Here is a 22,016-nt window from a genome sequence, read left to right as displayed (position 1 = left end):
CACTCCCCTCCTCGCAGCAGCAAGGTCCGGTGCCGTGCAGTCCAGCCCTGCACATCCCAGTGCCCTGCTTATGTGGAGCAAGTGCATCAGCTGATGTAATAGTAGCAAAATAGCCAGTAATAATAAATCAGAATAGTGGGTGATAATATTGAAAATGCTTCTTTCTGTGGTGATGGAGCAGGGTCAGGGAGTGGGGGAGAGGGCAGGACTGCAGAAGGGTGGGCTCAGGACCTGCAGGAGATGGTGCAACACCTGCATGGTGCCCTGCCCTCTTGGGAAGTGTGCTGTTCCCCTGGGGGACACCTGGCTCACATTGGTGGGGGGGGACCTTCCAGGCTGGTGCTGAGGCTGCCCCCCCACTGTGCCTCCTTGGGGGGCTGTAGGGAGGGAAGGGTTGCTGCAGATAATGCACCCCGTTAGAGGCTTGCAGGCATGAGCACTCTGCTCCAGGCACAGTCACAGCTTTCTGAGCTGCTTGTTCCCCGTCTAGAAATGAATACTCAGGCATATTTTCGCTCGTTTCCTCCTTGTACCTTAGCTCAGATGAGACACTGGCTTACTTTGAGGGCTGAGAGAGCTGTCAGTTAGGAGAACTTTGCTCTGTCTGCAAAGTGAACATTAACTTTGTCCGAGGGATAATAAATCCCAGGCTTGTACAATACAATGCTGAATTTTGAAAATGAAGCATTTAAGCGACAATATTGCAGTCAAATTGCTAGTGAAAATCTCTTCATGTTGGCAGTGGAGCTGGTGGGTCTTTGATCTCTCCCAGCTCAGATGTTGCTGCCAGAGACTTAAGCTTAAACTTCACTTTGTAAAATAGACTTTTTTGACAGTTTCCTTTAAAAAATAATCTTCCTTTAAGCTCAGGAAGCAGGGAGGAATGGCCAGCCCCACAATGCGATTTCTAAACCAAATAGTGCAGAAAGGAGCAACTTTCAACTGCTGCTATTTTTTCTGTAAATCCTGCGCTTAATCCATGGAGCGGCTGTGGGGAATTTGTTGTTGCAGCTCCAGAAGCACAAACGTTGTGACGGGGCTGGGAATCCGGCAAGGTTGGGTTGGGGCTGGCGGTGGCTGGTGCTGCTCTGGGTGAACAGGCATTTTCCCGCAGCCCTGGGGCCGATTGGGCTCCCTTGTCCCACAGGCTTGGGGTGCTGCTGCTTACTGGGGTCCCAGCCGTGTGCTGGCAGGAGAGGGTGATGCTCTGTAAATGGCTGAACTGGAGCTGGCTGATGGGGAACTCAGCCTGGCAGGTTGCAAAGCCCTGGTGCCCCTCTTCAGCCCTGGTCCTGCCCCTCACCAGTCCTTTTTGGCCACATCCATGGAGCAGATCCAGCCCTGCCCAGGCACTGGGGGTGCAAGCCCAGTCAGACAGGCTGCCTGGGGCTCTGAACCCCCTTTCTGCCTTGAGCTGCTGGAGCAGCAGAGGAGAGGTGCCCGCCAGTTTGCATGGAAGGAAAGGCAAAATTGTTACACAAGAGGGAATCTGCTATTATGCAGTTTGGAGCGATCTCTGGTGACTCTCTGGGGTGGTTGATGGGGCTGAGGTCCAGCAGAGTTGTCACTACCGCTCCCCAGCTTTTCCCAGCCCACGCCGAGCAGCTTTGAACTTGTCTGTGCCTCTGGCCATCCGACCTGTCTCTCCCCCCTGCTCACAGGGCGATGTGGGATGCCCCACAGCTTCTGCTGACATATTTTCCTTTTTCCCCGGGCAGGAGACAGAAGGCCTCCAGCCCCTCCGTTTTGCTCCCAGCAGCCCATGACTGTGAGAAATGCTTCCCAGGAGCTTCTCTGCCATGCAAGGCATGCATCGAGCCTACCTGAATAATGCAAATAATCTCCTGCTTTTTCTTTCAGTCTGGAGCGAGTATACTTCCAGCGTCTCCCCATGACTGCAGCTCATGCTCGTCTGCTTTGCAGAGCCTTGGCTGTGATGTGAACGCAGTGGCTGGGGGGATCAGCTGCTTCACTGGGCTTGCCCCTGCCATCGTCCCCTCCCTGGGACTGGCTGCTCTGCTGGCTCTGGGCTCCTGGCTGGGGCAGGACCTTTGTGAGGAGCCCAGCGAAGCATGAGCCAGCCTGTTTCGTATCTCAGAGCAGAGGTTTGCTCACTGAAGGAGACAGGTAGACCCTGCCCTCTGGGGGCTTTCTGAGATGTCCTATGCCACAAGACCGCTGGGTGAGGTGACAGTGGAGTGAGTACATGGTACCCAACCCTCGCCTTCCCCTTGTAAGAAGTGCTTTTAAGGTTTGCTGATGAGGGTTTTCCAGCAGATGTGTCGTGACGTCTCCGTGCATGGGGTCATTGGCAGGACCTGGCTGGCTGTGGGAAGGTGCCAGGCTGGTGAAGGAGCTGGTTGTGCTCCACCTCATCATGGAAACTGGTTTTACTGGTCTGGCGTTGGTTGTGGGGATGGCAGGTTTGCGTGGCAGCGCTGCTTGGGCTAATGGGGGAGCTTAGCTTATTACACTTTTATATGGCTTTGGGCTTGATGCCACGTGATACCTGATTAAGAAGCAGGAGTGAAAAAGAAATTGTCATTGCACATAGTAAATGGTTTAAAAAGAGCGGCTATGCTACCAGTCTCTCTACAAGTAAGCCTTTAGGAGAGACCCGGGTCTCATCCTGAAATGCAAAGCCATCCCTTGCTGCAGCAGGTTCACAGCTCTGGAGCGTGGCTGGGGCATGAGCTGCTGTGCTCGTGGGACCGGGAATGCTCCTGCTTAACGTCAGGCACACCTTTCATTTGTAGATGAGCTGCTGTTTTTAAATATCTCTTTTTTGGGGGGTTATGGATGACCCTAATTTTGGCTGAGAAGCTTAAAAAGCTAAGAATGCAAGGTTACTTTAATCTTTTAAGTTTAAAAATATCTGGGATTCTTCTGTTTGATAGTGCTGGAGGTGCTTATCTCCCTGCAGAAACCTTGTTTCGGTTTTGCAGTATATCACGCAAAACTTTTTTTGCAGTAATGGGTGCCAAATTCCAGCATTCTGCACTTTTCATATTAGAAAACTTTACAGATGCTGTCGCTCGGCATGGCAAAGCACTCTGGGGCTCCTCTGCACTGTGCCAGGAAGGCGGACCACGATTCTGGGCTGGCAGCATCCTTGCTGCCATGCCGCAGGTCTAGGGCCAGATGGATCCCAACTGAAGTTCGTTGAGCTCTGAGAAGCAGACCCTGCAGTCTGCACACTGAGGTTCCCATCACTGAGCTGTGGGATGGGTGTGTTTGCCACTGGAAAATCTTGGCAGGATCTCCCTGCCATCAGCACAGTGCTGTCTTTCTGTCTCCCCCATAAAAAGGGATCATAAAACTCCCTGGAAGATCTTGTTCCTCAGGCCACTGATGCACCTATCTCCTTCCCAAGCAGAGAGCAGTAAATCTCTGTATTAAGCTGTTGCTGACATGTTAATGCTTCTCGGGTACCTCATAAAGATGCTGCAGAGCTGGACAGCTCTGAGGTGTTTTGTGAGGAGTGGCATGGGGTAGCGATGGATTCCCGGAGCCAGCATTGCTCCTCTCTCCCATGGCAGCATCCCCCTCCCAGGGTTTGTTCCTCAGCCAGCTCCTCTGCTGCGCAGGACAGCGCACCCCAGTTTGGCCCGGGCGGCAGGAGGGGAGCACAGCCAGGCAGCTGCCGTTCCCTGGCCAGCAGCAGGCAAGGCTGGCACAGCAGGGCTGAGCCTGCACCCACGGATACAGATGAGCTCATGAACAGCAACATGTGCGTGGGGCTGGATGGCCGTGGGGTGTCCCCAGGGGGGCTTTGTGCATGCTGCGCAAGGGGTTTGGATGGATGCAGGGCAGCTGAGCGCGGCTGCTGTGGTCGCTGCCAAGAGTGCGTGTAGCTGTATCTCAAGGCAATGTACACCTCTGAGCCCTTTCAGCCCCACAAGGGTCTTGTCCCAGAGCCTGTCCTCAAAGTTCACCTGCTGCCCTAATGAGCTCGGTTGGTCCAGCAAGGGTGTGAGTGGGGGTACTGGGGTGTGCTTGGGGCTCCGGAGATCCCATAGAAATGGGGAGTGCCATGAGGTCTGGTCCGAGTGACATCCCAGTACCCTTGGACAAGATCGGGTGTGAGGGAGGATGTGGGAGCTGAGCTGAGTGGGGTCAGACCCTCGAGGACATTGCCCCGCACTGCCCTGCAGACCCAGAACCGTTCTGGTTTCTTTTGTGTTTCGGAGCAATGTATGATGCGGCTGCAGGGACCATCACAGAAGAATTAAGGTTTGCAGATTTTCTGCCTGCCTGTGCCATAATGCAGCCTTCTGCGAGCAATGGCACATCTTCATCTCATTTAACACGAGACTAGGCAAAATTAGGGACTATTATGAATCGGAACAATTCAGTGTGGTGCGTCACAAGTGACTGGCAATCCATGTTATCCTCTGCAGCTCTGCACTGGAAGCAGCAGCACAGCATCAGCATGGCCGTGCTGGCTCCTGGCACAGCCACTGCGCTGCCTCTGCAAACCAGCCTCCACTGGGAATGCTCCTTATTGTCCTGCTCAATCGCACAATTGAAATTAATTACAGAAATATGCCACCCTACGGCATCCAGATGTCTGAATATACTATGCTTATCAATGATTCCTTAAGTTTTTGTATGTCGCAGAAGTTTAAGACAGAGAAAAGTCATTAGCAGGTGTTAGTATTCGGAGGCAGTTACCTTTGTATGGTGCAAGTGAGCTTGGCATGTGGCGTTCCTGGTGTGTGCAAGCAGGGATTGCTAACGGTGCAGCCGGCAATAGTCTCTCCATTAGGCTGCTGTACCCTGAAAGGCTGACCTCAAAAATTTGCAAACCTTAAGACAGATAAAGTCTTACTTTATAAGAACCTATAAAGATCAAAACATAGAATATTTAAGCTGATATTATGCAATAGAGAGCTTTTTTAAAGTTGTGATTTGTAAAGACAGTGCAGATAATTTCCTGAAAGACATACTTATAATGATTAATTTAGAATATGTTTAATTCAAGTTAGATCAAAGAGAAAGCATTTCCCCCTGTAATGCCATTTGCGGGTTTTTTTTATACTTCCATCATATTCTCTTGGACTTGGGGGGGATGTCTGATCTGTCCTTTGTGGAGATTGCTCTGTGTTGAAACTGCAGAGGAAAGCATTGTGAAGATGTTAGTGCTAATTCAGGGCATGGGTAGGGAAAGGGAGAAGAGCCTGGAGCAAATCCCAGCAAAACTGGCTCTGGGAGGTGAGGAGGGGTGTGATGCTGGGAGTTGCAAAATCATCCCCTCTGCTGTTCTCATCTGGCTAGAAAGGTTCATGCTTTTGCAGCTTCTTCCGCTGTTTTCCATAATGGTTGTCCGTAATAGACTTTCCTAAGCGTAAAAGTTCAATTAGCAGCCCACGTTGCTGCAGCGCGACGGGCAGCGTGCCCAGCTGGGTCCTGGGCGGAGCAGACAGATGTGCGACCCACTGCTGGCAGCAGAGGGGAAAGGGAGAGCGCACGTGTCTCCGCAGCTGTGTCTGTTCCAAGCCTTCAGGTCTAATTGGGAATAATTTACAAGTATGTCTTTATGCAACTCCAGTTCCTGTTATGTGGTGAGTTGTTTTAAACTCTGTGGCTGTGTCAGATGTCCCTTTAGTTCAGCCTGCAAAGTAATCTTTTCTATGGGAAGGAAAGAAAATTGGTTGTTGTAACTATTTTCTATATAATGCAGGAGGAAGTCCAGCCTTCCTAATGCGTGTTACAGCTGATCTGGGAAGGTTATTTCGTGCCTAATAGGCAAGCCAGGCTCGGGTGTTCGTTCTGCTGCTCTCAAGATGCTGCTGCACTTTCTCTCTTCTCAAGCTCCATGCTGCTGCTTCAGTTCTCGTTGAAATAAATTACTATTGTTTGATGAAAGAACAAAAACTTGTTTCCATAACATTGAAAAAATTGCTATTATTTAATGAAAGAACAATCCAAAAGGGATTTGGATTCTGGCAGGTTTCAGTATTCCTTTCCATTCTGTGCCCTTGTACCTGAGCTGGGCGCACAGCCTGTACCGGGCAGTGATTGTATGTGACAGTGATGGATGATACACGCAGAGGCTCAATTAGCCTATTAATAAAGCACAATCTAGGCCACGGTTTTCCAAGTTCAGCACCTAAATCTGTATTCAGGCTCATAAATGAGCGACCTCGTTTCCCAAGCAGCGGCCAGCAGTGCTGGTGACCATTGCATGCTGGCCAGCTTGGCTGGTGCTTTGCTCCGCACCCCCGGGTGCAGCTGCAGCAGGGTGGTGGGTGAGGGGTGCCTGAAGGAACCTGGCTTGGGGTGGGAACAGGTGGGCACTACAGCTGTGGGGACCCAGCCCAGGACCATCCATGGCCGCATTCCCAGCTGACAGGGACCTGCCCATTCCCGGCTTCATTAAATTAATGTCTCTGCATAAGGGAGCTAGGGAGGGGGGTGGGGTGGGGTGAGTGTTCAACCCTGCCAGGGTTGGGGTCCTGGGGGATGCTTGCTCTGCCAGCCCAAGGAGTCGCCTTTGGGTCAGGCTGGAGCTGAGAAGCTGCACTTAAACGCCAAGTTTCTGGTCCTTGAGCTGCGCAAAAGGGGACATGGCAGGTACAGGTGGCCCTGGGGTCCCTACCACCCTTCCTGCTCCCGATGTGTCTGCTCTCCCCATCGTGGACTGGCATCTTGTTCCTGTGCAGGGTGGTCCCTGCTGGATACCATCTGAGGATGCTTCCCAAGCATGGGGCAGCCCTAGGGGTGGCCGCGCCCCTGGGCTGCACAGGAGCTGCTGCATGGGTGCCCATCCTGCATGGCCACAATGCAGGGCTGGTGCAGAGCCTGCAGGGCTGCAACAAAGGCAGCTGTCCTGTGCAGCTGGGGCGGCTGACCAGCACCATCGACGTGGCTTGGTAAGGGTCCAGCATGCAGGGCAGGCTGCATCTGGTTGCAGCTGAAATACAATTTTGATATCTTGAGTATGGGAATGGGAATCCTTCATTTTTTTTTCCAAATGCTGAGTGCATTTGGACAACATAGGAACAGTGAGTGATGGGCTTTGTTGTCTGGCCTGGGGAGGAGGAGCAAGGGGATGCAGGAGAGGAGAACAGGCAGAGACAATTCCTGAAACTTTAGCTCCACTCTGTCAGAGCGTTGTTCCCGTCGGCTGGCAGGGCTTGCTGCCTGCAGGGAGTTGTTTGTTTACTGTCTCAGCATCTCCCAAGGACTGGAATGGGTTTGGCAGGACGGCTGCCTCACAGCTCCAGCCCATCTCCCCAGCCGTGCTGCGGCTGCAAAACACTTTCAGCTGCTTCTGTGCAAACTCTCATGGCACCATTCTCAATGCTCTCCTGCTATTTCACCTCATTTCTGCCCAGAACAGCTGCCTTAAGTCTCCATTTCTGCAACAAGAAGAATTGCTTAGAAACTTGGTAATAAATTGGGGAAGAACGTGAGTCAGCTGAGCTGAGCCAGGCTGGGATTCACTGCGGTGCCCAGCCAGCAGCCGTCCCCAGCTCTATAAGCAGGATTTTGGCTGCTTTGCTGTATTTTAACAGCAGAGTCCAAAAACCTAGTGCTGTTTTACTTCAACATGAGCCAGACGAGGTTCGGCGAGCCTTTTGCTGCCAGGCTGGGCTCCTCCAGGTGAGCACGAGGGTGGCTCGCTGTGCCATGCCGGCACTCAGGCCAGCAGGAGGATGCTGATCGTCTTGGGTGCCTTACAACCTTGTGGCCCTGTGAACGACACCTGGAGTCCACAGCTGCATTCCTTCGGGGTGGTTGGTGCCTGGCGTCCCCCTGAGGAGCTGTGGTGCTGGAGCAGGATGCTGGTCCATGATGGGGCTGGGCTGGGGCTGGTCCTGGGCTGCAGCCCCACAGGCATCACAGGTGCCTTCAGGACAAAGCAATGAGCTGACAGATGTGGCTGTGGCTGCCCTCAAGCGCTGGCTTTCGATGGCACCTGCTGCTGCTGCAGCAGCTATGAGATGTGCTGTCATACACAGCTGTCTCTGTGATGCTCCTTGGAGGATCCTCTGTGATCTCTTCAGGGAGTTCACTTGCAGGAAAGTGGAACCTCGCTGTTACCCCCAGCATGTGATGAGAGCAAAGCTGCAGAGCTGTTCATTGGCCCAGAGAGGTTTGAGGAACCATGGAACTGGGGAGCTTCATGTCCTGCAGCCACTGCTGTGGCTGATGCTGAGCAGAGCCTGTTCAGCCGCATCAGGGTGCTCTCATGGGGAGCACCCAACTGCTGCAGCTTCATCTCAAAGTCATCTCATCTGCTCAAACAAAGCTCTTCTGGAGTCAGTTTTCCTTTGCATGTGTGCGCAGCCTGCAGGGACATGGCTACAGGGCTAACAGAGTTCTGGTTTTTGGTTTATTTCTTTTAATCTGCAGAGATGTGATGCTTCTGAGAATGATGAACATGTCCATGCCCCTGGGCAGGGGGAGAGACATCTGAACACACCCGAGCACTCAGATTGCCGCTCTCGTGTGTTTTACATTGCATCAGTTGTTTGTTGCATAAAAAAGCTGCCCTTGGCTACATCCCAAGGAGATCCCATCAAACATTTTCCACAGGAGGCTTTTTAAGACTTGACTTAAGCATTGCTGGTGTCCGAGTGAGTCACACCCCATTCTGTGAGTGAGAAGTGAAGGAAGGGAGAGCACGGACTTGCTCCCAGGGCTGTCAGGCTTTGCACATCAGCAGATGCCTTGGGGGTGGTTTGGAACAGCCCTGGAGGGGTGGGATGCCCAAGGCTGCAGGGATGAACCTCAGAGGCAGCAGACACATCCTCTCCGTTGCCTCTGGGTATTTTGGTGAGTTTGCCCTGCCAATGCCACGAGCGAAGAGCAGAGCTCTGGGAGATGCAGATAGAGCAAGGGCAGGGCTGGGGTATGACTTCGGTAGCCCTGGGGAGAAGGTTGGGATGCAGTCACCAGCAGCATTTTCAGAGGAGGTTTCATGTCAGCGATTGCGTTGAGGCTATCATCTTCTGGGAGCAGCAGGGCCCAGTGAGCATCCCTTGCCCCTTGGCCAAGCTTCACTGGGCAGCACTGGGGTCTCCCCTCTGCTGCTCCCCCTGGCACAGGGGCTGTCTGTCCTTTCCCTTCCTCCTGTTTCATCTGGAGCTGGAGCGGGCACTGCCCACCCCACATCCCCCCCAGCCCTTCCCTCTGTGCCGCACAGCCAGTTTTCCTGCTGACTTCTACGTGGGTCTGCCCAAGACGCTCCATCAGCCCGTCGCCACTGGCCGAGCGCCAGCGCTGCAGCAGCAGAGCGAGCGGGACAGGCTCTCCCTGCGCGGCTGCCTGCGAAGGCACAGTTTGCAGCTTGGGACCAGGATGGCCCCTGCTCTGCTGCTCTGGTGGCAGCACTGTCTGGGTGTCGCAGCGTCGTGTCGCCTTGTTGCTGCCCTGGTGCTTGCCAAACCTGGCACCAAGCGCAAGTCACTTCGGCAGCTGAATAATTGCAGCCTGAACTTCGTAACTCTGAATGAAGCACTGTTTATTTAAAATGCAGACACACTTACTATGCAGTACTAAGCCCCAGGAAGGGGTTAATGCCAGACCCGGGTGGGGGGGGTTCCCTCATTGCAGGGCCTGTGTTTGCTGACTGAATATTTGATCAGATAATTCTTGAGTTAGATGTATTTTGTCGGGAAACAGAAACCTGTGTTACCTGAAGGAGGCATCTACAGCTGTCAGGAGCAGCCTTTGATCTGCTGAGACACGGTGCTGTATAGCAGGTCCCCCATCAACTGCAAGGTAAAGGAGGTGTCCATCACCTGCAGCACGGTCGTTCCAGGGTCCTGCAAATGCCAGCACCTGGCAGAGGGCAGGCGGCAGGGATGGCTGGTAGGCTGAGGGGCCGGGTCCTCCAGTGCCTCCCTGTCAGCCTGGGTACTTGCGTGCTGTTTGCTCTGCCATAAAGGGGTAGAGACAGGGTCTGAAGAATTTTATCTCTTCTCCCTCTCTGGCCCCAGGTGAGGGGGTTTCCCAGGGCTATGTCACCTGGCTTAAGCTTTTCGGAAATACATAAATTACTGGGTTTGATCCCAGACCTCACACAGACTGAGGACCCCACTCTCAGCAAGCACTGAGCCTCGGTGTCAGACCACCGCAGAGTTACAGCTCTGCTTGGTGCAGAGCCACTGCCCTGGATGGGTGCTATGGGAGGTTCGTGAATTGTCTGGGTGGTTTTGGGTTCTTATCCGTGAGCAAAATGTTACAGTGATCAGATCTGGAGTAGCTAAATGGCTGTCTTATAAGGAGTTCAGTATGCAGCATTGCACAGCTGTACACTTGGTCTGGGCAAATACCATTGCTGTGATAAACCGTCTGTTGTGACGGGGGCTCTATGGCCATTGGGGCACAATTCTGGGGAGCAAAGGAAACATTAAACCAGAAGAGCCTTGGTGTAACTCTATATTCTTCTTGGCTTATTGATGCCAAACTTTTAGTGGGTAAGAAAACCATTTCTGGTTAAAGCAGTGGTGATCTTTTTGACATAAAGGATGCACAGCCCTTCCTCAGCAGTGACCCCCACGGGCTGTGAGTGGGTGTCACCAGAGTCCTGACACCTCCATCTCTCTCGAGTGTTGCATTTTTACACTGAATGCAGGAAGGACCACGGCATCTGGGGCCAGCACCACTGTGGAACAGCTCAGAGCACCAGAATTAAGTGTGTGCTTCAGTCTTTGCAGCGCTGGAAAGGAAAGTTTTAAAAATTTTGAGATGTATCAAATTTTGTAACGATGATACTTCTAAATTCCCCATTAACATTCAGTCTAGTGCTGTCTGTCAGTTGTACTGGCACATAGGACCTTGTAAAGCTGTGGGGGTCTGGCAGCACAGGCTGGGCCTGGAGAAAGTGTAAAACTGTAGAGTCCCTCTGCCACAGCGATGAAGAGCCCCAGGAACAAGGAAGGGGGAAGGTTTTTTCCTAGAAGCTCAATAGCAGAAAAGGGCACAGAAGAAATATGCTAAAAATAGGCAGGTCAGCACTGGACTCATGCTGTAGTGGCGGACCAGGGAGAGACTGTTTAAGAGAGGAAAAGTAATGAGCTGATGGTGACCCGTGTCATGCTTATGGGGAGGGAGTCCAAGAGGGATCACAACAGCAGCAAAGCTGCAACCTTGCTGATCTGTCTGCTTGAAAACACAGGCCAGGCAAACAGACCCCAGAATTCACAGCTTCCCTGCCTAACGCTTCACTACAGCTTGAACTGCAAGGCGATTCCCAGACAGGCTCTGACCTTGGTCACGGTTTTCTTTATGCTTTTAAAACACCCTGGGTGTTTTGTGACATTCAGGACGTGTTTGGGGTGGTTGCCATTCTGCCCCGCTTGCATTCTCACTGCATGCTCCATCCAGGCAGCTTTGCCTCCGCAGCACTGCCTTAGAGCCGCCTGGATGCACATTTGTTGTCCGAGTGGCCATGGGTTTTGGCTGATGCCGCGGTCTCCTGCTGAGCCCTGGGCAGCCTCAGCATCCCACCTGGGCATGAGCCACAGGTCTCTGGATGGAAATGGGGATTGGTGCACTGTGGGGGTCCTGCTGCTCTTGGGCTGCCCCTCAGGTGGGATGGGAGATGGTTTCTGAGCTGAAAATACTGCTGGTGAAGCACCAAGAAATTGGTGGGCTTTGCACCGTCCTCATTGCCACTTTACAAGTTTCAGACCCTTCACTCACCCAGCATATCCCAGCTCCTCTGCCTCACCACCCTCCTCCTGCCACTCTGTAAATTAGTTTCTTTGTCTTGCAGAGAGATGCCAAGGGCCAGTACCTGTTCGACCTTCTCTGCCACCACCTGAACCTGCTGGAGAAAGACTACTTCGGCATTCGGTTTGTGGACCCCGACAAGCAAAGGGTGAGAGCCCTGCCTGCTCAGGCTGGGTGATGGGGTGTCTTGCAGCTTGGTGGTATCAGACTTGTCCTTGCTGCTGTGGCTGAAAACCAGAGTATGAGGCAAATAGCTGCAATAAAATTCAGTTCAGGCAGTGATGAGGGGCTCTTTCCCAGCAGTTCTCCCCCAGCCCTGCTGCTGGGTGCCCTGACATGGTTATTGCGTTGCCCACGGGAAGGGCATCGTGGTCCCCTGAGCACCCTGGGGAACCCCCTGCCCCTTCACCTCTTTCAGGTGAGCCAGGGCTGAGTCTCGAGCTGCAGCCCTGGGGAGGGGGAACAGGGTGGGGCACACAAGCTCCGGCAGCGGCAACCTCAGTGTCCCTGCTCTGCTGACGTGTCCTTGGCGTTGGTTGGGATGTGCGAGCTGGAGGAGCTCGCGTGGATCTCAGATCCCCGTGTGAGTGGTGAAAGCATCTCGTGTTTGCAAAGTGAGAGGATGTGATGCTGTTGCAAAGGCAAAGAGGGAGGTCTCCTGACACTGGGTTTGCAGGACTGATTCTAGCAGAGAATCACATTTTAACACTGAGATTAGGCCATGCGACAGCTTTGTGCTGAGAGTCCAAATGGTTGTGTGGTGAAACATGATGTGGGAGTGCACAGAGCTGACAGCCCCGGCGGCAGGACCTGGTCTGACCCGGCAGTGCAGCTCCCAGCACGGATCTGCACGGAGTCCTGCCAAGACCCCAGGCAGCTGCGGCCGGTGCGGGTGGAGGGTGGCACAGCCTCCCACAGGGGCAGAGCCCCGCAGGTGGGTCCCATGTGCCACAGTCCCAACGAGATGGATTTCCCTGCAGAAGTTTTGTGAGTGAGTCTTGCCACTTCTTCAGGGTTAACTGTCCGTATGCCTTCTAAAGCCTGTGCGGAACGCAAGCTCTGCACAAACGTATGTCAGATCGCCGCTTGCCATTAGAGCGCTTGAGGCTTGTGAATGAGAAGCGCTGTGAACATGCTCGCGGGTGTAGCTATTAATAACAATCTTGTGTTGCACTTCCTGCTGATCAATACAAGCCACCGTAACGAACAATTCCAGCTCCCCAAGGCACCTTTTACCACGTCTGTTACGGGGAGCAGACGCTGTTGAGCAAGGACCTGGGTGCAGAGCTGCTCCCTTGCTGCTGCCTGTGGTAGGATGGGGCTGATGTGAGCCCTTTGCTCCCCGCCTCTCCCTTCCAGGGCACCCACTGACACTCATGTGGCTTTCTCACCCGGAGGTAGCCTCCTCTTCCTTGTCCTTCCTACCTTGCTAAAGCACAGCCATCACAGGGCATGTGATGCTGCTGCCTCTCACAGGGTCTCTGGACCGTCACCCCCCGCTGCGTCACCTGTGCCCACCAACTCATGTTTTCTGGTCTTGATCCCTCCCTGCTTCTCCAGCTTTCTCCCAGATTTGCCTCCTGGTGTCATTGTCACGCTGATGCAGGACCTCTGAGGGCTGGATTTGCAGTGGGCTGTGGAGTGGTGGCTCTTCAGTGCTGGAGAGCAGCATTTTTCTTGAATGATGTTGAGGGATCATTAACTGACACTCCACTTGTGTTGGCTCTTTGTTCCCCTGCTTTTTTGTGAATTGCCTCTTTAAACACATGCAGAAATAAACCCCTGTGCATAACGGATTATTATGCATCATCCCTGTGGGCACAGTCGGTGGAGAGCTACTGAAGTCTGTGCTCACCAAGAGCTCAGCACAGTGCTCTGGAAACCCCCTCGGTGCAGTCACTGTGTGGAGGAGGTGTATCGGGGATTTTCTTGGAGCATCTTCACTTGAAGCAAATGGTGGGCAGATGGAGAACACAGGGTCTGTTTCTTGTCCGAGCTGGTGCAAGGAGAGGCTGTTTCTCTGCCGTTATCTGTGGTGGGTCAGTGCCCAGGGTCTCCTGCACGCTGGTTGCAAAGCCCAAAGCTGGTGGGCAGCGGCTGCCTGCAGCAGTGTGGGAGCCACTCAGGGAGAGGGGCACAGAGGCAGAGCTGGCACAATGATGCCAAGAACACTCCTTCTGCTGGTGCTTTGGTTCTGGGAATAATCTGTTTCAGTTCAGGCCACGAGGGTTGTGTAAGAGGTCAGCTTTGAGCAGCATCCCAGTGGGGGACTGCTTGGGAGCGGGGAGACCCCTCTGCGTGGGAGCCAGCCCCAGCCCTGCAGCTCAGGGACACTGCCTATAGAAGAGTTGCCCTGGTTTAGCATTTCCTCAGCTGAAAGTGCTGCATTGAAGCTGGTGATGAACTAAGCTGTCACTTCAGTCCATTATTTCTGATGCGCAAGTCAGTATTTCTTATTGAAGGTGTGCTCTACCGTATGCCTGGCTGGCAGCCTGGCGGGGGGGGGGGGGAGCACAGTGAGTGGGTCTGGACTCTGCTTCTGCCCGGGGCTGGTCTGGGAGCCTCAGTGCTCCTGTGATGTGGGAGAGGCGGCTGCTGCAGCCCGCAGCATGCTCCAGGCACAGCTACAGCTCCTGCCGGGAGGGCACGTGGCAGTCATTGAAAACCTCTTAATTTTTAAGCGTGGCCGAGAGGAGCCTGTGCACTGCCCTGGGGCTGCTCCAAGTGAGATGTGTCTATTGAGAGCGCAGGTCTATGGACAGCAGCGATAGAGGAGAAAAAGAGAGGGGGAAAAAAATCCTGTTTCCTTACCCATCATTTCCCAGCTCTCTGTTGCGTCTGGGTCAGAGGATCTGAAATCATTTCAGCCCAGTCCAAAAGACAACAGTGCTTCTTCTCAGCATGGTGGGGACCAACGGTGACCCGGAGGTTCCCTTGGTCCTGTGGTGGCTTCCTGGGACCTGGGCAGGCATCTCCTGCAGGAACCCTCCCTGATGTTCCCTGTCCTGACACCGCTGTTGGAGTCCCAGGACTGCTCGCTGCCAGTGTTGGGGTGCATTCCCATGGGACTCCCCCTTGCCCCAAGGCTTCCCAAAGCCTCCTAAGCAGGGGGCTGTGCCTGCACAGTCACAGGAGTTACCAATGCAAGGGACCAGACCCCCAGATAACAGGGCATGTTGTGGCTGCCTTGACCTGTCACTGGTTTTTGCAGTGCTACCAGCAGCATATCTGCAGCAGGTGCCAAATGCACCCCAGAAAAGCCCGAGTAAAACCCAGTGCAGTTCGTGCAGCTGCGTGGAGCCACTGCTTGCTGGTTTTGCCTCAGTGGTAGACATTAATATTTAAGAGTTTTCGATGGCAATCCAGTTTTCAGTGATGCATCTTTGAAGGCCTGTAATCCCTGGTGCTAACTAGTGTTTGTCTTAATTGTAGTCATTTTGCTTTCGTGTTTTGGTGTTTGAGGGTTCCCTCTTCCCAACACACAGACATCTGAAGCTGCTTCTTGACTGACAACGTTTTGTTCCCTAAATATGCCTGGCCAAACAATGTCAAATCAAAGCAGCAGCTATTGCAGAGGCTTTGCTGCAGGCAAGAGCTTGATGGTTTCTTTTTGATGGCACAGAAGTATGATTTCAGAAATACAGGCTTGAGCTTAACCTTCCCGGTGTCGTGCTGCAGTTACAGATCCCGGTCCCTGCTGGGGCTGGGCTGGGCGATTTCAGGCAGTCGTTGCAGCCAGTGCTGCAGAGCAATCACCCTCGCAGCAGAACCGCGCTGCTGTGCGCTCCCGCCTGCCGGCACGGGCAGCCACCAACACCGGGAGCTGCATGTCCCTGTGGCCGTAGTGAGGTGAGCAGCCCACTGGGCAAAGCCCCACTTTCCCTGGAGCTGCCAGCCTGCAGGGAGGTGAGTTTATGCTTTCTGCACACTGGACCTTGGTTTAGGCTTTAAAAATGGCATCTCCAAGTGGCCGGTCCATACGCTTCCTTGGCACCATCCAGTGCAACCGTGTGGCACCAGGGAGGGACAGTTTTAACAACTGGGGACCAGGTGCTCCTGGTCAAAAGTGGTCACCTCTTTGCTGTGGTTGCTTACTCAGCTAGCTGGTGAGCAGAGCACCCGGAGCAGGAGGTTGCTCAGGGTGAAGAAGGGTGCCTTTGGCATGTAACGTGGTGTCATGGTTTAACCCCAGCAAGCAATTAAGTAGCACACAGCCACTTGCTCACTGCCCAGTACCCAGGGGAATGGGGAGGAGAATCAGGGAGGAATGTAAACTCCAGGGTTGAGATAAGAACAATGTAATAATTGAAATAAAATAAAACCAATAAAAATAATAACTATAATAACAATTACAATGAAAAGGAGGGAGAAGAGGAGAGTAATAAAATCCAAAGAGAAGTGAGAAGAGAAACTAAGTGATGCACAGTACAATTGCTCACCACCCGCTGAGCGATGCCCAGCCACATCAGATGGAGGATGCTGGGGCTCGGGTCCTGATCGGGCCCTCCCTTGGCTGCCAGACAGACAAGCAGGGGCTGCAGCCCCCCTCCCACCCCCTCTGCCATGCAGCTTACAGATCTGCCACAGCATAGGCTTTTATTTCAAGCAGAGGTTTGGGGTTTTTTTTGTTTCTTTAATTTTGCCTCAAAGAGTCAATGTTATTAATTGAAAGTATTTGTTACTGAGTTGCTTTAATTACCTTCTTTTTCGTTTCAGCATTGGCTGGAATTTACCAAGTCAGTTGTGAAGCAGATGAGGGGTGAGTATTGCTGCGAGCAGATGTCCTAGATAAACATTGTGTGCTCCTTTCCTTTTAGATGTATTTCCATTTTCTCCGGTCTTTCCCCTCAGAGGTCAATTCCCAACACATCTCCCAGAAAAAGGGCCTTTTTGATTATCCATAAAGCTGTTCTGCTGGGCTGAAAGTGGGATCATCCTCCACTGGTTCCACCACACAAGCAGCCGGCCCTGCCCCTCAGCACACAGGCACAGGGCACTGGCCCTGCTGGAGACCAGGACAGAAACAGCAGGGATGAGTAAATGAGGTTTGCCAGTGCCGGAGCCTGCCTGGCGAGCGGGGACCGGGCTGTGTGGCTGGCAGACAGTGCCATGGGCATGTCCCCACGGCTTTAGCGAGGACATCTGCTCCCACCATGGCCGCTGCAGTGGGGAATGGCCCTGTGCCCATCTGCTCCCTCCTTACCAAGGGCAGCTGGGTGTGTTTGGGAGTAAGAGGGAGGGCAGGTGAGACCCCCAGCAATATCTGACTGTGTCCTCGAACGGGGTTATTCAGGAGGATGGAGGAGACAAACGCTGCCGTTTGGTGACTGCGGTATTGCTGTTCTTGCTGCAGCCCAGCCTCCTTTCACCATGTGCTTCCGTGTCAAGTTTTATCCCACGGACCCTGCTGCTCTGAAGGAGGAGATCACCAGGTAAGGACGGGGCACCTGGCGTGGTGGGACTGGCCGGCACTGGGCAGCAAAGGCTTGGCCAAGGCAGGAACGCTCTGCTGAGCTTCGGTTTATAGTCAAGGGAGAGCAACAGCCATTTAGATTTCCGAACAAACCTGAATGTTTCTGGGTTGTCCCAGCTGTGGAAGAAAGGCGTGGAAATGCCCACCTGTACTTTGTTAGCGAGTGGAACCACTGTGCCTGGCGGGGAGCGCTGGCTGTGGGGCTAAACCCACTGACTGGTTCTTCAGCTGCAGGCAGTTACAAAAACCACGTTTCCAGGGCAAAGTGCTCAGAGTTGCAGCACTGCTCACCGGAACGTCCAGCATGTCTTCAGGACCATGCTGCCAATGCAGAATGGCTCCTGGGCTGCACCAGGTGCGTGCCCTTCCCTGTGGCTCTGCAAAATATCTCCTGCTGGCTGGAAGCCCCCAGTCCTGGTCAGTGCAGGAAGGTGGGTTCAAGCAGGAGCAGTTCTCCTGTGAGGGTCCGTTTTCTGCTTCTGCTGATACTTTTGCCACTTCTGAATCAGCTGTTAGTGCCACTGCCTGAGCACATCCTTAGCTCAGGGTGTCATTATGTGTGCTTGGTCTGTTGGGAAGGGTTTGAGTGTCTCCAGTTCCCTTGACTTCCTCTGGAAGTAATTAGCCACATCCCTTTTACGTAAGGGGCATGAATGCTCTGGGAGAAATGGGTGATAAACTGCAAAACAGGAACTTGACAGCGCTTCTCTTGAGTTTCTATCTTTAGGGGCTCTTCATGTCGCTCTTCCTGCCAGAAGGAAGGACATGAAGAGCACTCCCAGAGAAATTGCAGCAGCTCTGGAAAACAACCAGCGGCTGTGGCTCTCCGGGGCACAGCAGCCCGGGCCCCACTGCCTGCCACGGTGTGGAGGGTCGGGTCTGTGCTTGAGGCAGCTGGGCTGGCACCTTTGCTAAAGATTTCTGCGTATTTCCCCTGGAACCCTTTGCCGTTATTGCTGCAAATCTTACTTGTCTTTACAAGCCTGGGGTTTGTTAGGGAAAAGGTAATAAAAATGGTGTGGACTGGGTGCAGGCATGCTGGAGGGAGCGTGCCTAGGGCCCAGAGCACTGCCACGGCATAGGCACCCCACTGTCCCCACCAGCCCGGGACCAAGGCTGTCACCTACCCCAGGGGCAGGACCTGCTTGCTGCTGCAGTGCCTCTGCTGCTGCTACACCCGGTGCGGGGTGCAGGCTGCATCATTTGCCCACTGTGCAGAGGTGCAGAGGGGCAAGAAGCTCTTCAGCCTGACCTGAGAGCTGGCTGGGTGACAGCAGCCGTGGTGGTGTCCGACAGCTCTGCCCAGGGAGGGACAGGGGGCGGGAGGGCAGAGCAGGCGCTGGGATGGGGTTGGTGGTGTCTGCTGCTCCCCCCTGCCAGGCTGTGCTTTGCCGTCCTGATTTTCAGACTATTTGACTGGTTTTCCCTAGTTTCAAATCGAGGGCCTGCTTGTACCTTTAGGAAGTTGGTCAGCTCACTCACGGCACGTGGGCACCTGCAGGCCACTAAAAAAAAAAAGTATCAAATCAGTTCAGAGGATCCAAAAGTGTGTTGGGGCAAAAAGTGCCAGCTGCTGACCCGCTGATTATCACAGCAAGCTCTAGGAGGGAAATGCTTGGCTTTCCTTCTGCTTTCAGTCGTTTGCAGGTGTCCTTATGTGAAGTCCGCGTCAGGGAGATGATCTGGAGAAGTGAGGTGTGAAGAAATGACTGCAGAACTGCTTTTCCTGGCTGTGCCCTGGATCTAGGTTTGGGGTGTGAAAGGGTGCAGATCTTGCAGGGTGCCATCTGCCAAAATGCAGGTGAGGGCTCCAGACAAAGCCAGTGAGCTGCACCTGTGAGCAAAGGGTCTGGGTGTGGGGAAGAACCACGATTATTTGTGTGCGCAGCTGCAGTGCTCCCCTTTTTCCACCTCGGCTCTTACCTGTGATGCACCTTAGTCTGAGGCAGGAGATGGTCGATCCTGGAGAAGGAAGCCCCCCCCCCCCCCCCCCCCGCTTATCTGTAAAAAAACAGGGACAAAAGTAGCACAGACTTCTCTTGCTGTCTTCAAAGCAGGCTGGAAATGCCATGTTGCACTGTGGACATTCAGCTGCTGCAGATTGCAGGACCCCCAACATCTTGGTCCCCAAAATCCTCAAACGGTGGCAGATAGCCCTTGTGACTCCCTCGGGGGGCTCAGGCTCAGCAGCCTGAAGCCGTGCAGCCCCAAATCCCTCTGCACCCAGGCCCCACGCTGGGCTGCCCTTTCTCCATTTGCTCTGGCTGCCACTACATATTCTCAGTGAATAGCTGGGGTCCATGCTAAGCGTGTCAAGTATTAAGTAGGCTTACTGATAGAGCTAAATATATTCCAGGATTTAATTCTTGGGATTTTCAGTCTATTTCAGCAGGCAGCAAATGAGAGAGGACGTCTGGGTTTTTGCAGCCTGTTATGCAGCGTGTTTGGAATATACCTGGGCTCAGCTTTTACTTCAGTTTTGTGTGAATAAGCTCTCTGTATTTTTGTTGGGCAGATCAGTTAGAAGTAGTAGAGGATGGTGAGGTGTTTCAAAAACTTTTCTGGAATCTGGTTTCCCTATGGTAATGAAGAAAACTAATGACAGCTTTGCTTATGTTTTGCAGAAGGGCACAAAAACCAAAACTAAAAAACCTCTTAAGATGTTGTTAGGAAGCCTGAGAAAGTTTCGGTTCTTTGGGTCCGACCTTAGAGGGGAGATGCAGATGAGGAGGAAAGCATTTGAGCATTTGTAAAGAGCCCTGTGTGCCTTTGCTGGGCCTGTTTGAAAGTGTCTTCATGTCCAGAATGCCAGTCTTTCTGCTGCTGCCAGGAGTTGTGCTGTGATCAGCTTTCTTGGCTAGGATTGCTCTGGTTTTTTGTACAGGCACATTTTAGGGGACCAACAGAAGTGCCCAGGAATAGTTTCACACTGATAGGTCTCCTTGTTTTGCTTAAGAGGCATTTATTTAGTTTGCAGTTTTTGCATTTATTCCCATCAACTGCAACCCTGTATAGCCATCAGACCTTAATTTAAATGTGAAATGGCCACAGACTGTCTCCGAGTAAGGACAGCTATTATGTGGGCATTAAGCTGCACATACAATATGTTAATTGTATTTCTTTCCTTTAATCAGAGCTTAGCAAACATCTGCAGTTGTCAAGCACAGTAAGGAGAACTGAAATGCAGGTCAGGGATTTAGCATTTCCAGAGGGTGGGAGATGGACCCAAAAGCCTCGGGGTGGTGCTGGGGGAAGTGTTGGGGGCAGGGTGAGCATCTCACCTCCTGGGTCTCTGGAAATCCTTCAACCTGCTTGCAGGCAAAGCAGTGGCTCCCGGGGACGGAGCCAGCCCAGGAGCTTGCTGGTTCAAGCTCAAAAATATTTCCCATCTTTAATGTCCTTTTCTTAGACGGCCTCATCTCACAGGCCAGTGCTACCTGGGAAGCTCCCCTTTCCAGGGGATATTTCCAAGGCGTAGGCAAGGCTTTGGGAAACTTGTTTGGCACCTGCTGAATGTTTCTGTTTGTAAAACCAGCTCAGGTCTGAAGACTTTCCCTGCTTAAAGGGAACAGGGTTTCTGGGGCAGGGGGCATGAGAGCAAGGCTGGGAGATTGGCAGGGTGAAGCCTGTTTGATTATGCATTTGTTTCGAGGCCTGTGCTGGGGAGGGGCTGGTGCAGCGAAAGTCTTGTGCTGGGAGAGGGTGGTGGGGGTGCTTGCCAGCTGAGCCTGGGGGTCCCCATCCAGGCTGGCCCCATGCGGGTGTGCCCAGGCAGCAGCAGGGTTTGTCACCCGGAGCACTGGATGCCCTGACCACCGACCGCTGAGGCTGCTGGTGCTTCGGAGAGGGTGGTGGGAATGGGGAGCAGAAGACTGTTCTCCTTCCCACGAAGAAAACATGAGCCTAGCTTTGGGACTGCAGTCACCTCCTGCCTCTTCTGTGCCCTGCAGCTGATGTGCATGTGGAGCTCTGCAGCCCAGCCGGGCTCAGGCTGTCTGCCCAGGGGCTGGGGTCAGGGGCTGACAGCCCCCCCACAGCGTCAGGGTGAGCCCCCTGTACGGGTGACCTGCCCCTGCTTGCTGCCGTTCGAGGTGTGCTTGCAACCGCAGCCAAAACCTGGGCTTAAAATTCATTTTCCCCTGGACTCATACACTTTAATAACTGGATTTCTCTTTAATATATTTTATCTGTGGAAATTAGTGGTTTATCTCATCATAAATACGGATTTGAGAAATGAAGCATGACTGAGATATTGCAAAGTGCAAGTGTGATTATTTAAACACGTTTCTGAGCACTCCAATTTCCATTTTGCTCCTTCACTCTATGGCTTAGGTTTTACCACGAAAAGGTTTTCCCAAATGCATTGCCACATGTGACGTGCGGAATTAGACTCTATAACTCGAAAGTTATAAAGTAGGTATGTTTATTGCGCGCAGATGCACGGGGGATCGCTCCTCCACAAGCGTGCATACCCGAAGTGACGAACCATCCCACATTTATACAATGAAACAAATGAATATTCAATTAGCGCCTATACATATTTGTTACCTAAACCCCGCTTCGTATGTTAATTAGCTTATCAGTCCGTTTCCTGGAATGTGGTGGTCTTGCAGGTTTGTAGGTGAGTCATGTTCTTGTGACCATCCCATCTTCTCCAGCAAGGAGACTTAGCACTCCCTCCCTCTAGATAGCATTTGAATGTCTCTCATCTTCTCTCATTCTCTTTTAAATAGCCCCTTTGTTAGAGAAAGAAGGGCAGGCGTCTCCCCGTCTCCCCTTTGTTAGAGGAGAGGGGCAGGCGTCTCCTCAAAAACTGTAGTTGTCTCCTCAGAGCTGTGTGCCTGTGTGACCAGAC

At 53.0% G+C, this 22,016-nt stretch overlaps 1 protein-coding gene across 4 annotated transcripts in view; it reads left to right on the top strand.

The window, feature by feature from the left end:
* Nucleotides 1-22,016, top strand: part of FRMD5 (FERM domain containing 5) — a 118,884-nt gene that overhangs the window by 72,309 nt on the left and 24,559 nt on the right. For 2 of the 4 annotated variants that reach the window (XM_040602090.1, XM_040602087.1), the window contains exons 2-4: nucleotides 11,732-11,836; nucleotides 16,405-16,447; nucleotides 17,042-17,120. In XM_040602090.1, coding sequence (XP_040458024.1) covers nucleotides 11,732-11,836; nucleotides 16,405-16,447; nucleotides 17,042-17,120 — 227 coding nt within the window. Of the gene's footprint in view, nucleotides 1-11,731; nucleotides 11,837-16,404; nucleotides 16,448-16,981; nucleotides 17,121-22,016 lie in introns of all 4 variants that reach the window. The other 2 variants (XM_040602088.1, XM_040602086.1) reach the window with 1 other exon arrangement.

Source organism: Falco naumanni, chromosome 7 (genome assembly GCF_017639655.2).
Source record: "Falco naumanni isolate bFalNau1 chromosome 7, bFalNau1.pat, whole genome shotgun sequence".
NCBI lineage: Eukaryota > Metazoa > Chordata > Aves > Falconiformes > Falconidae > Falco > Falco naumanni.
This window is presented reverse-complemented; position numbering and strand designations above follow the sequence as displayed.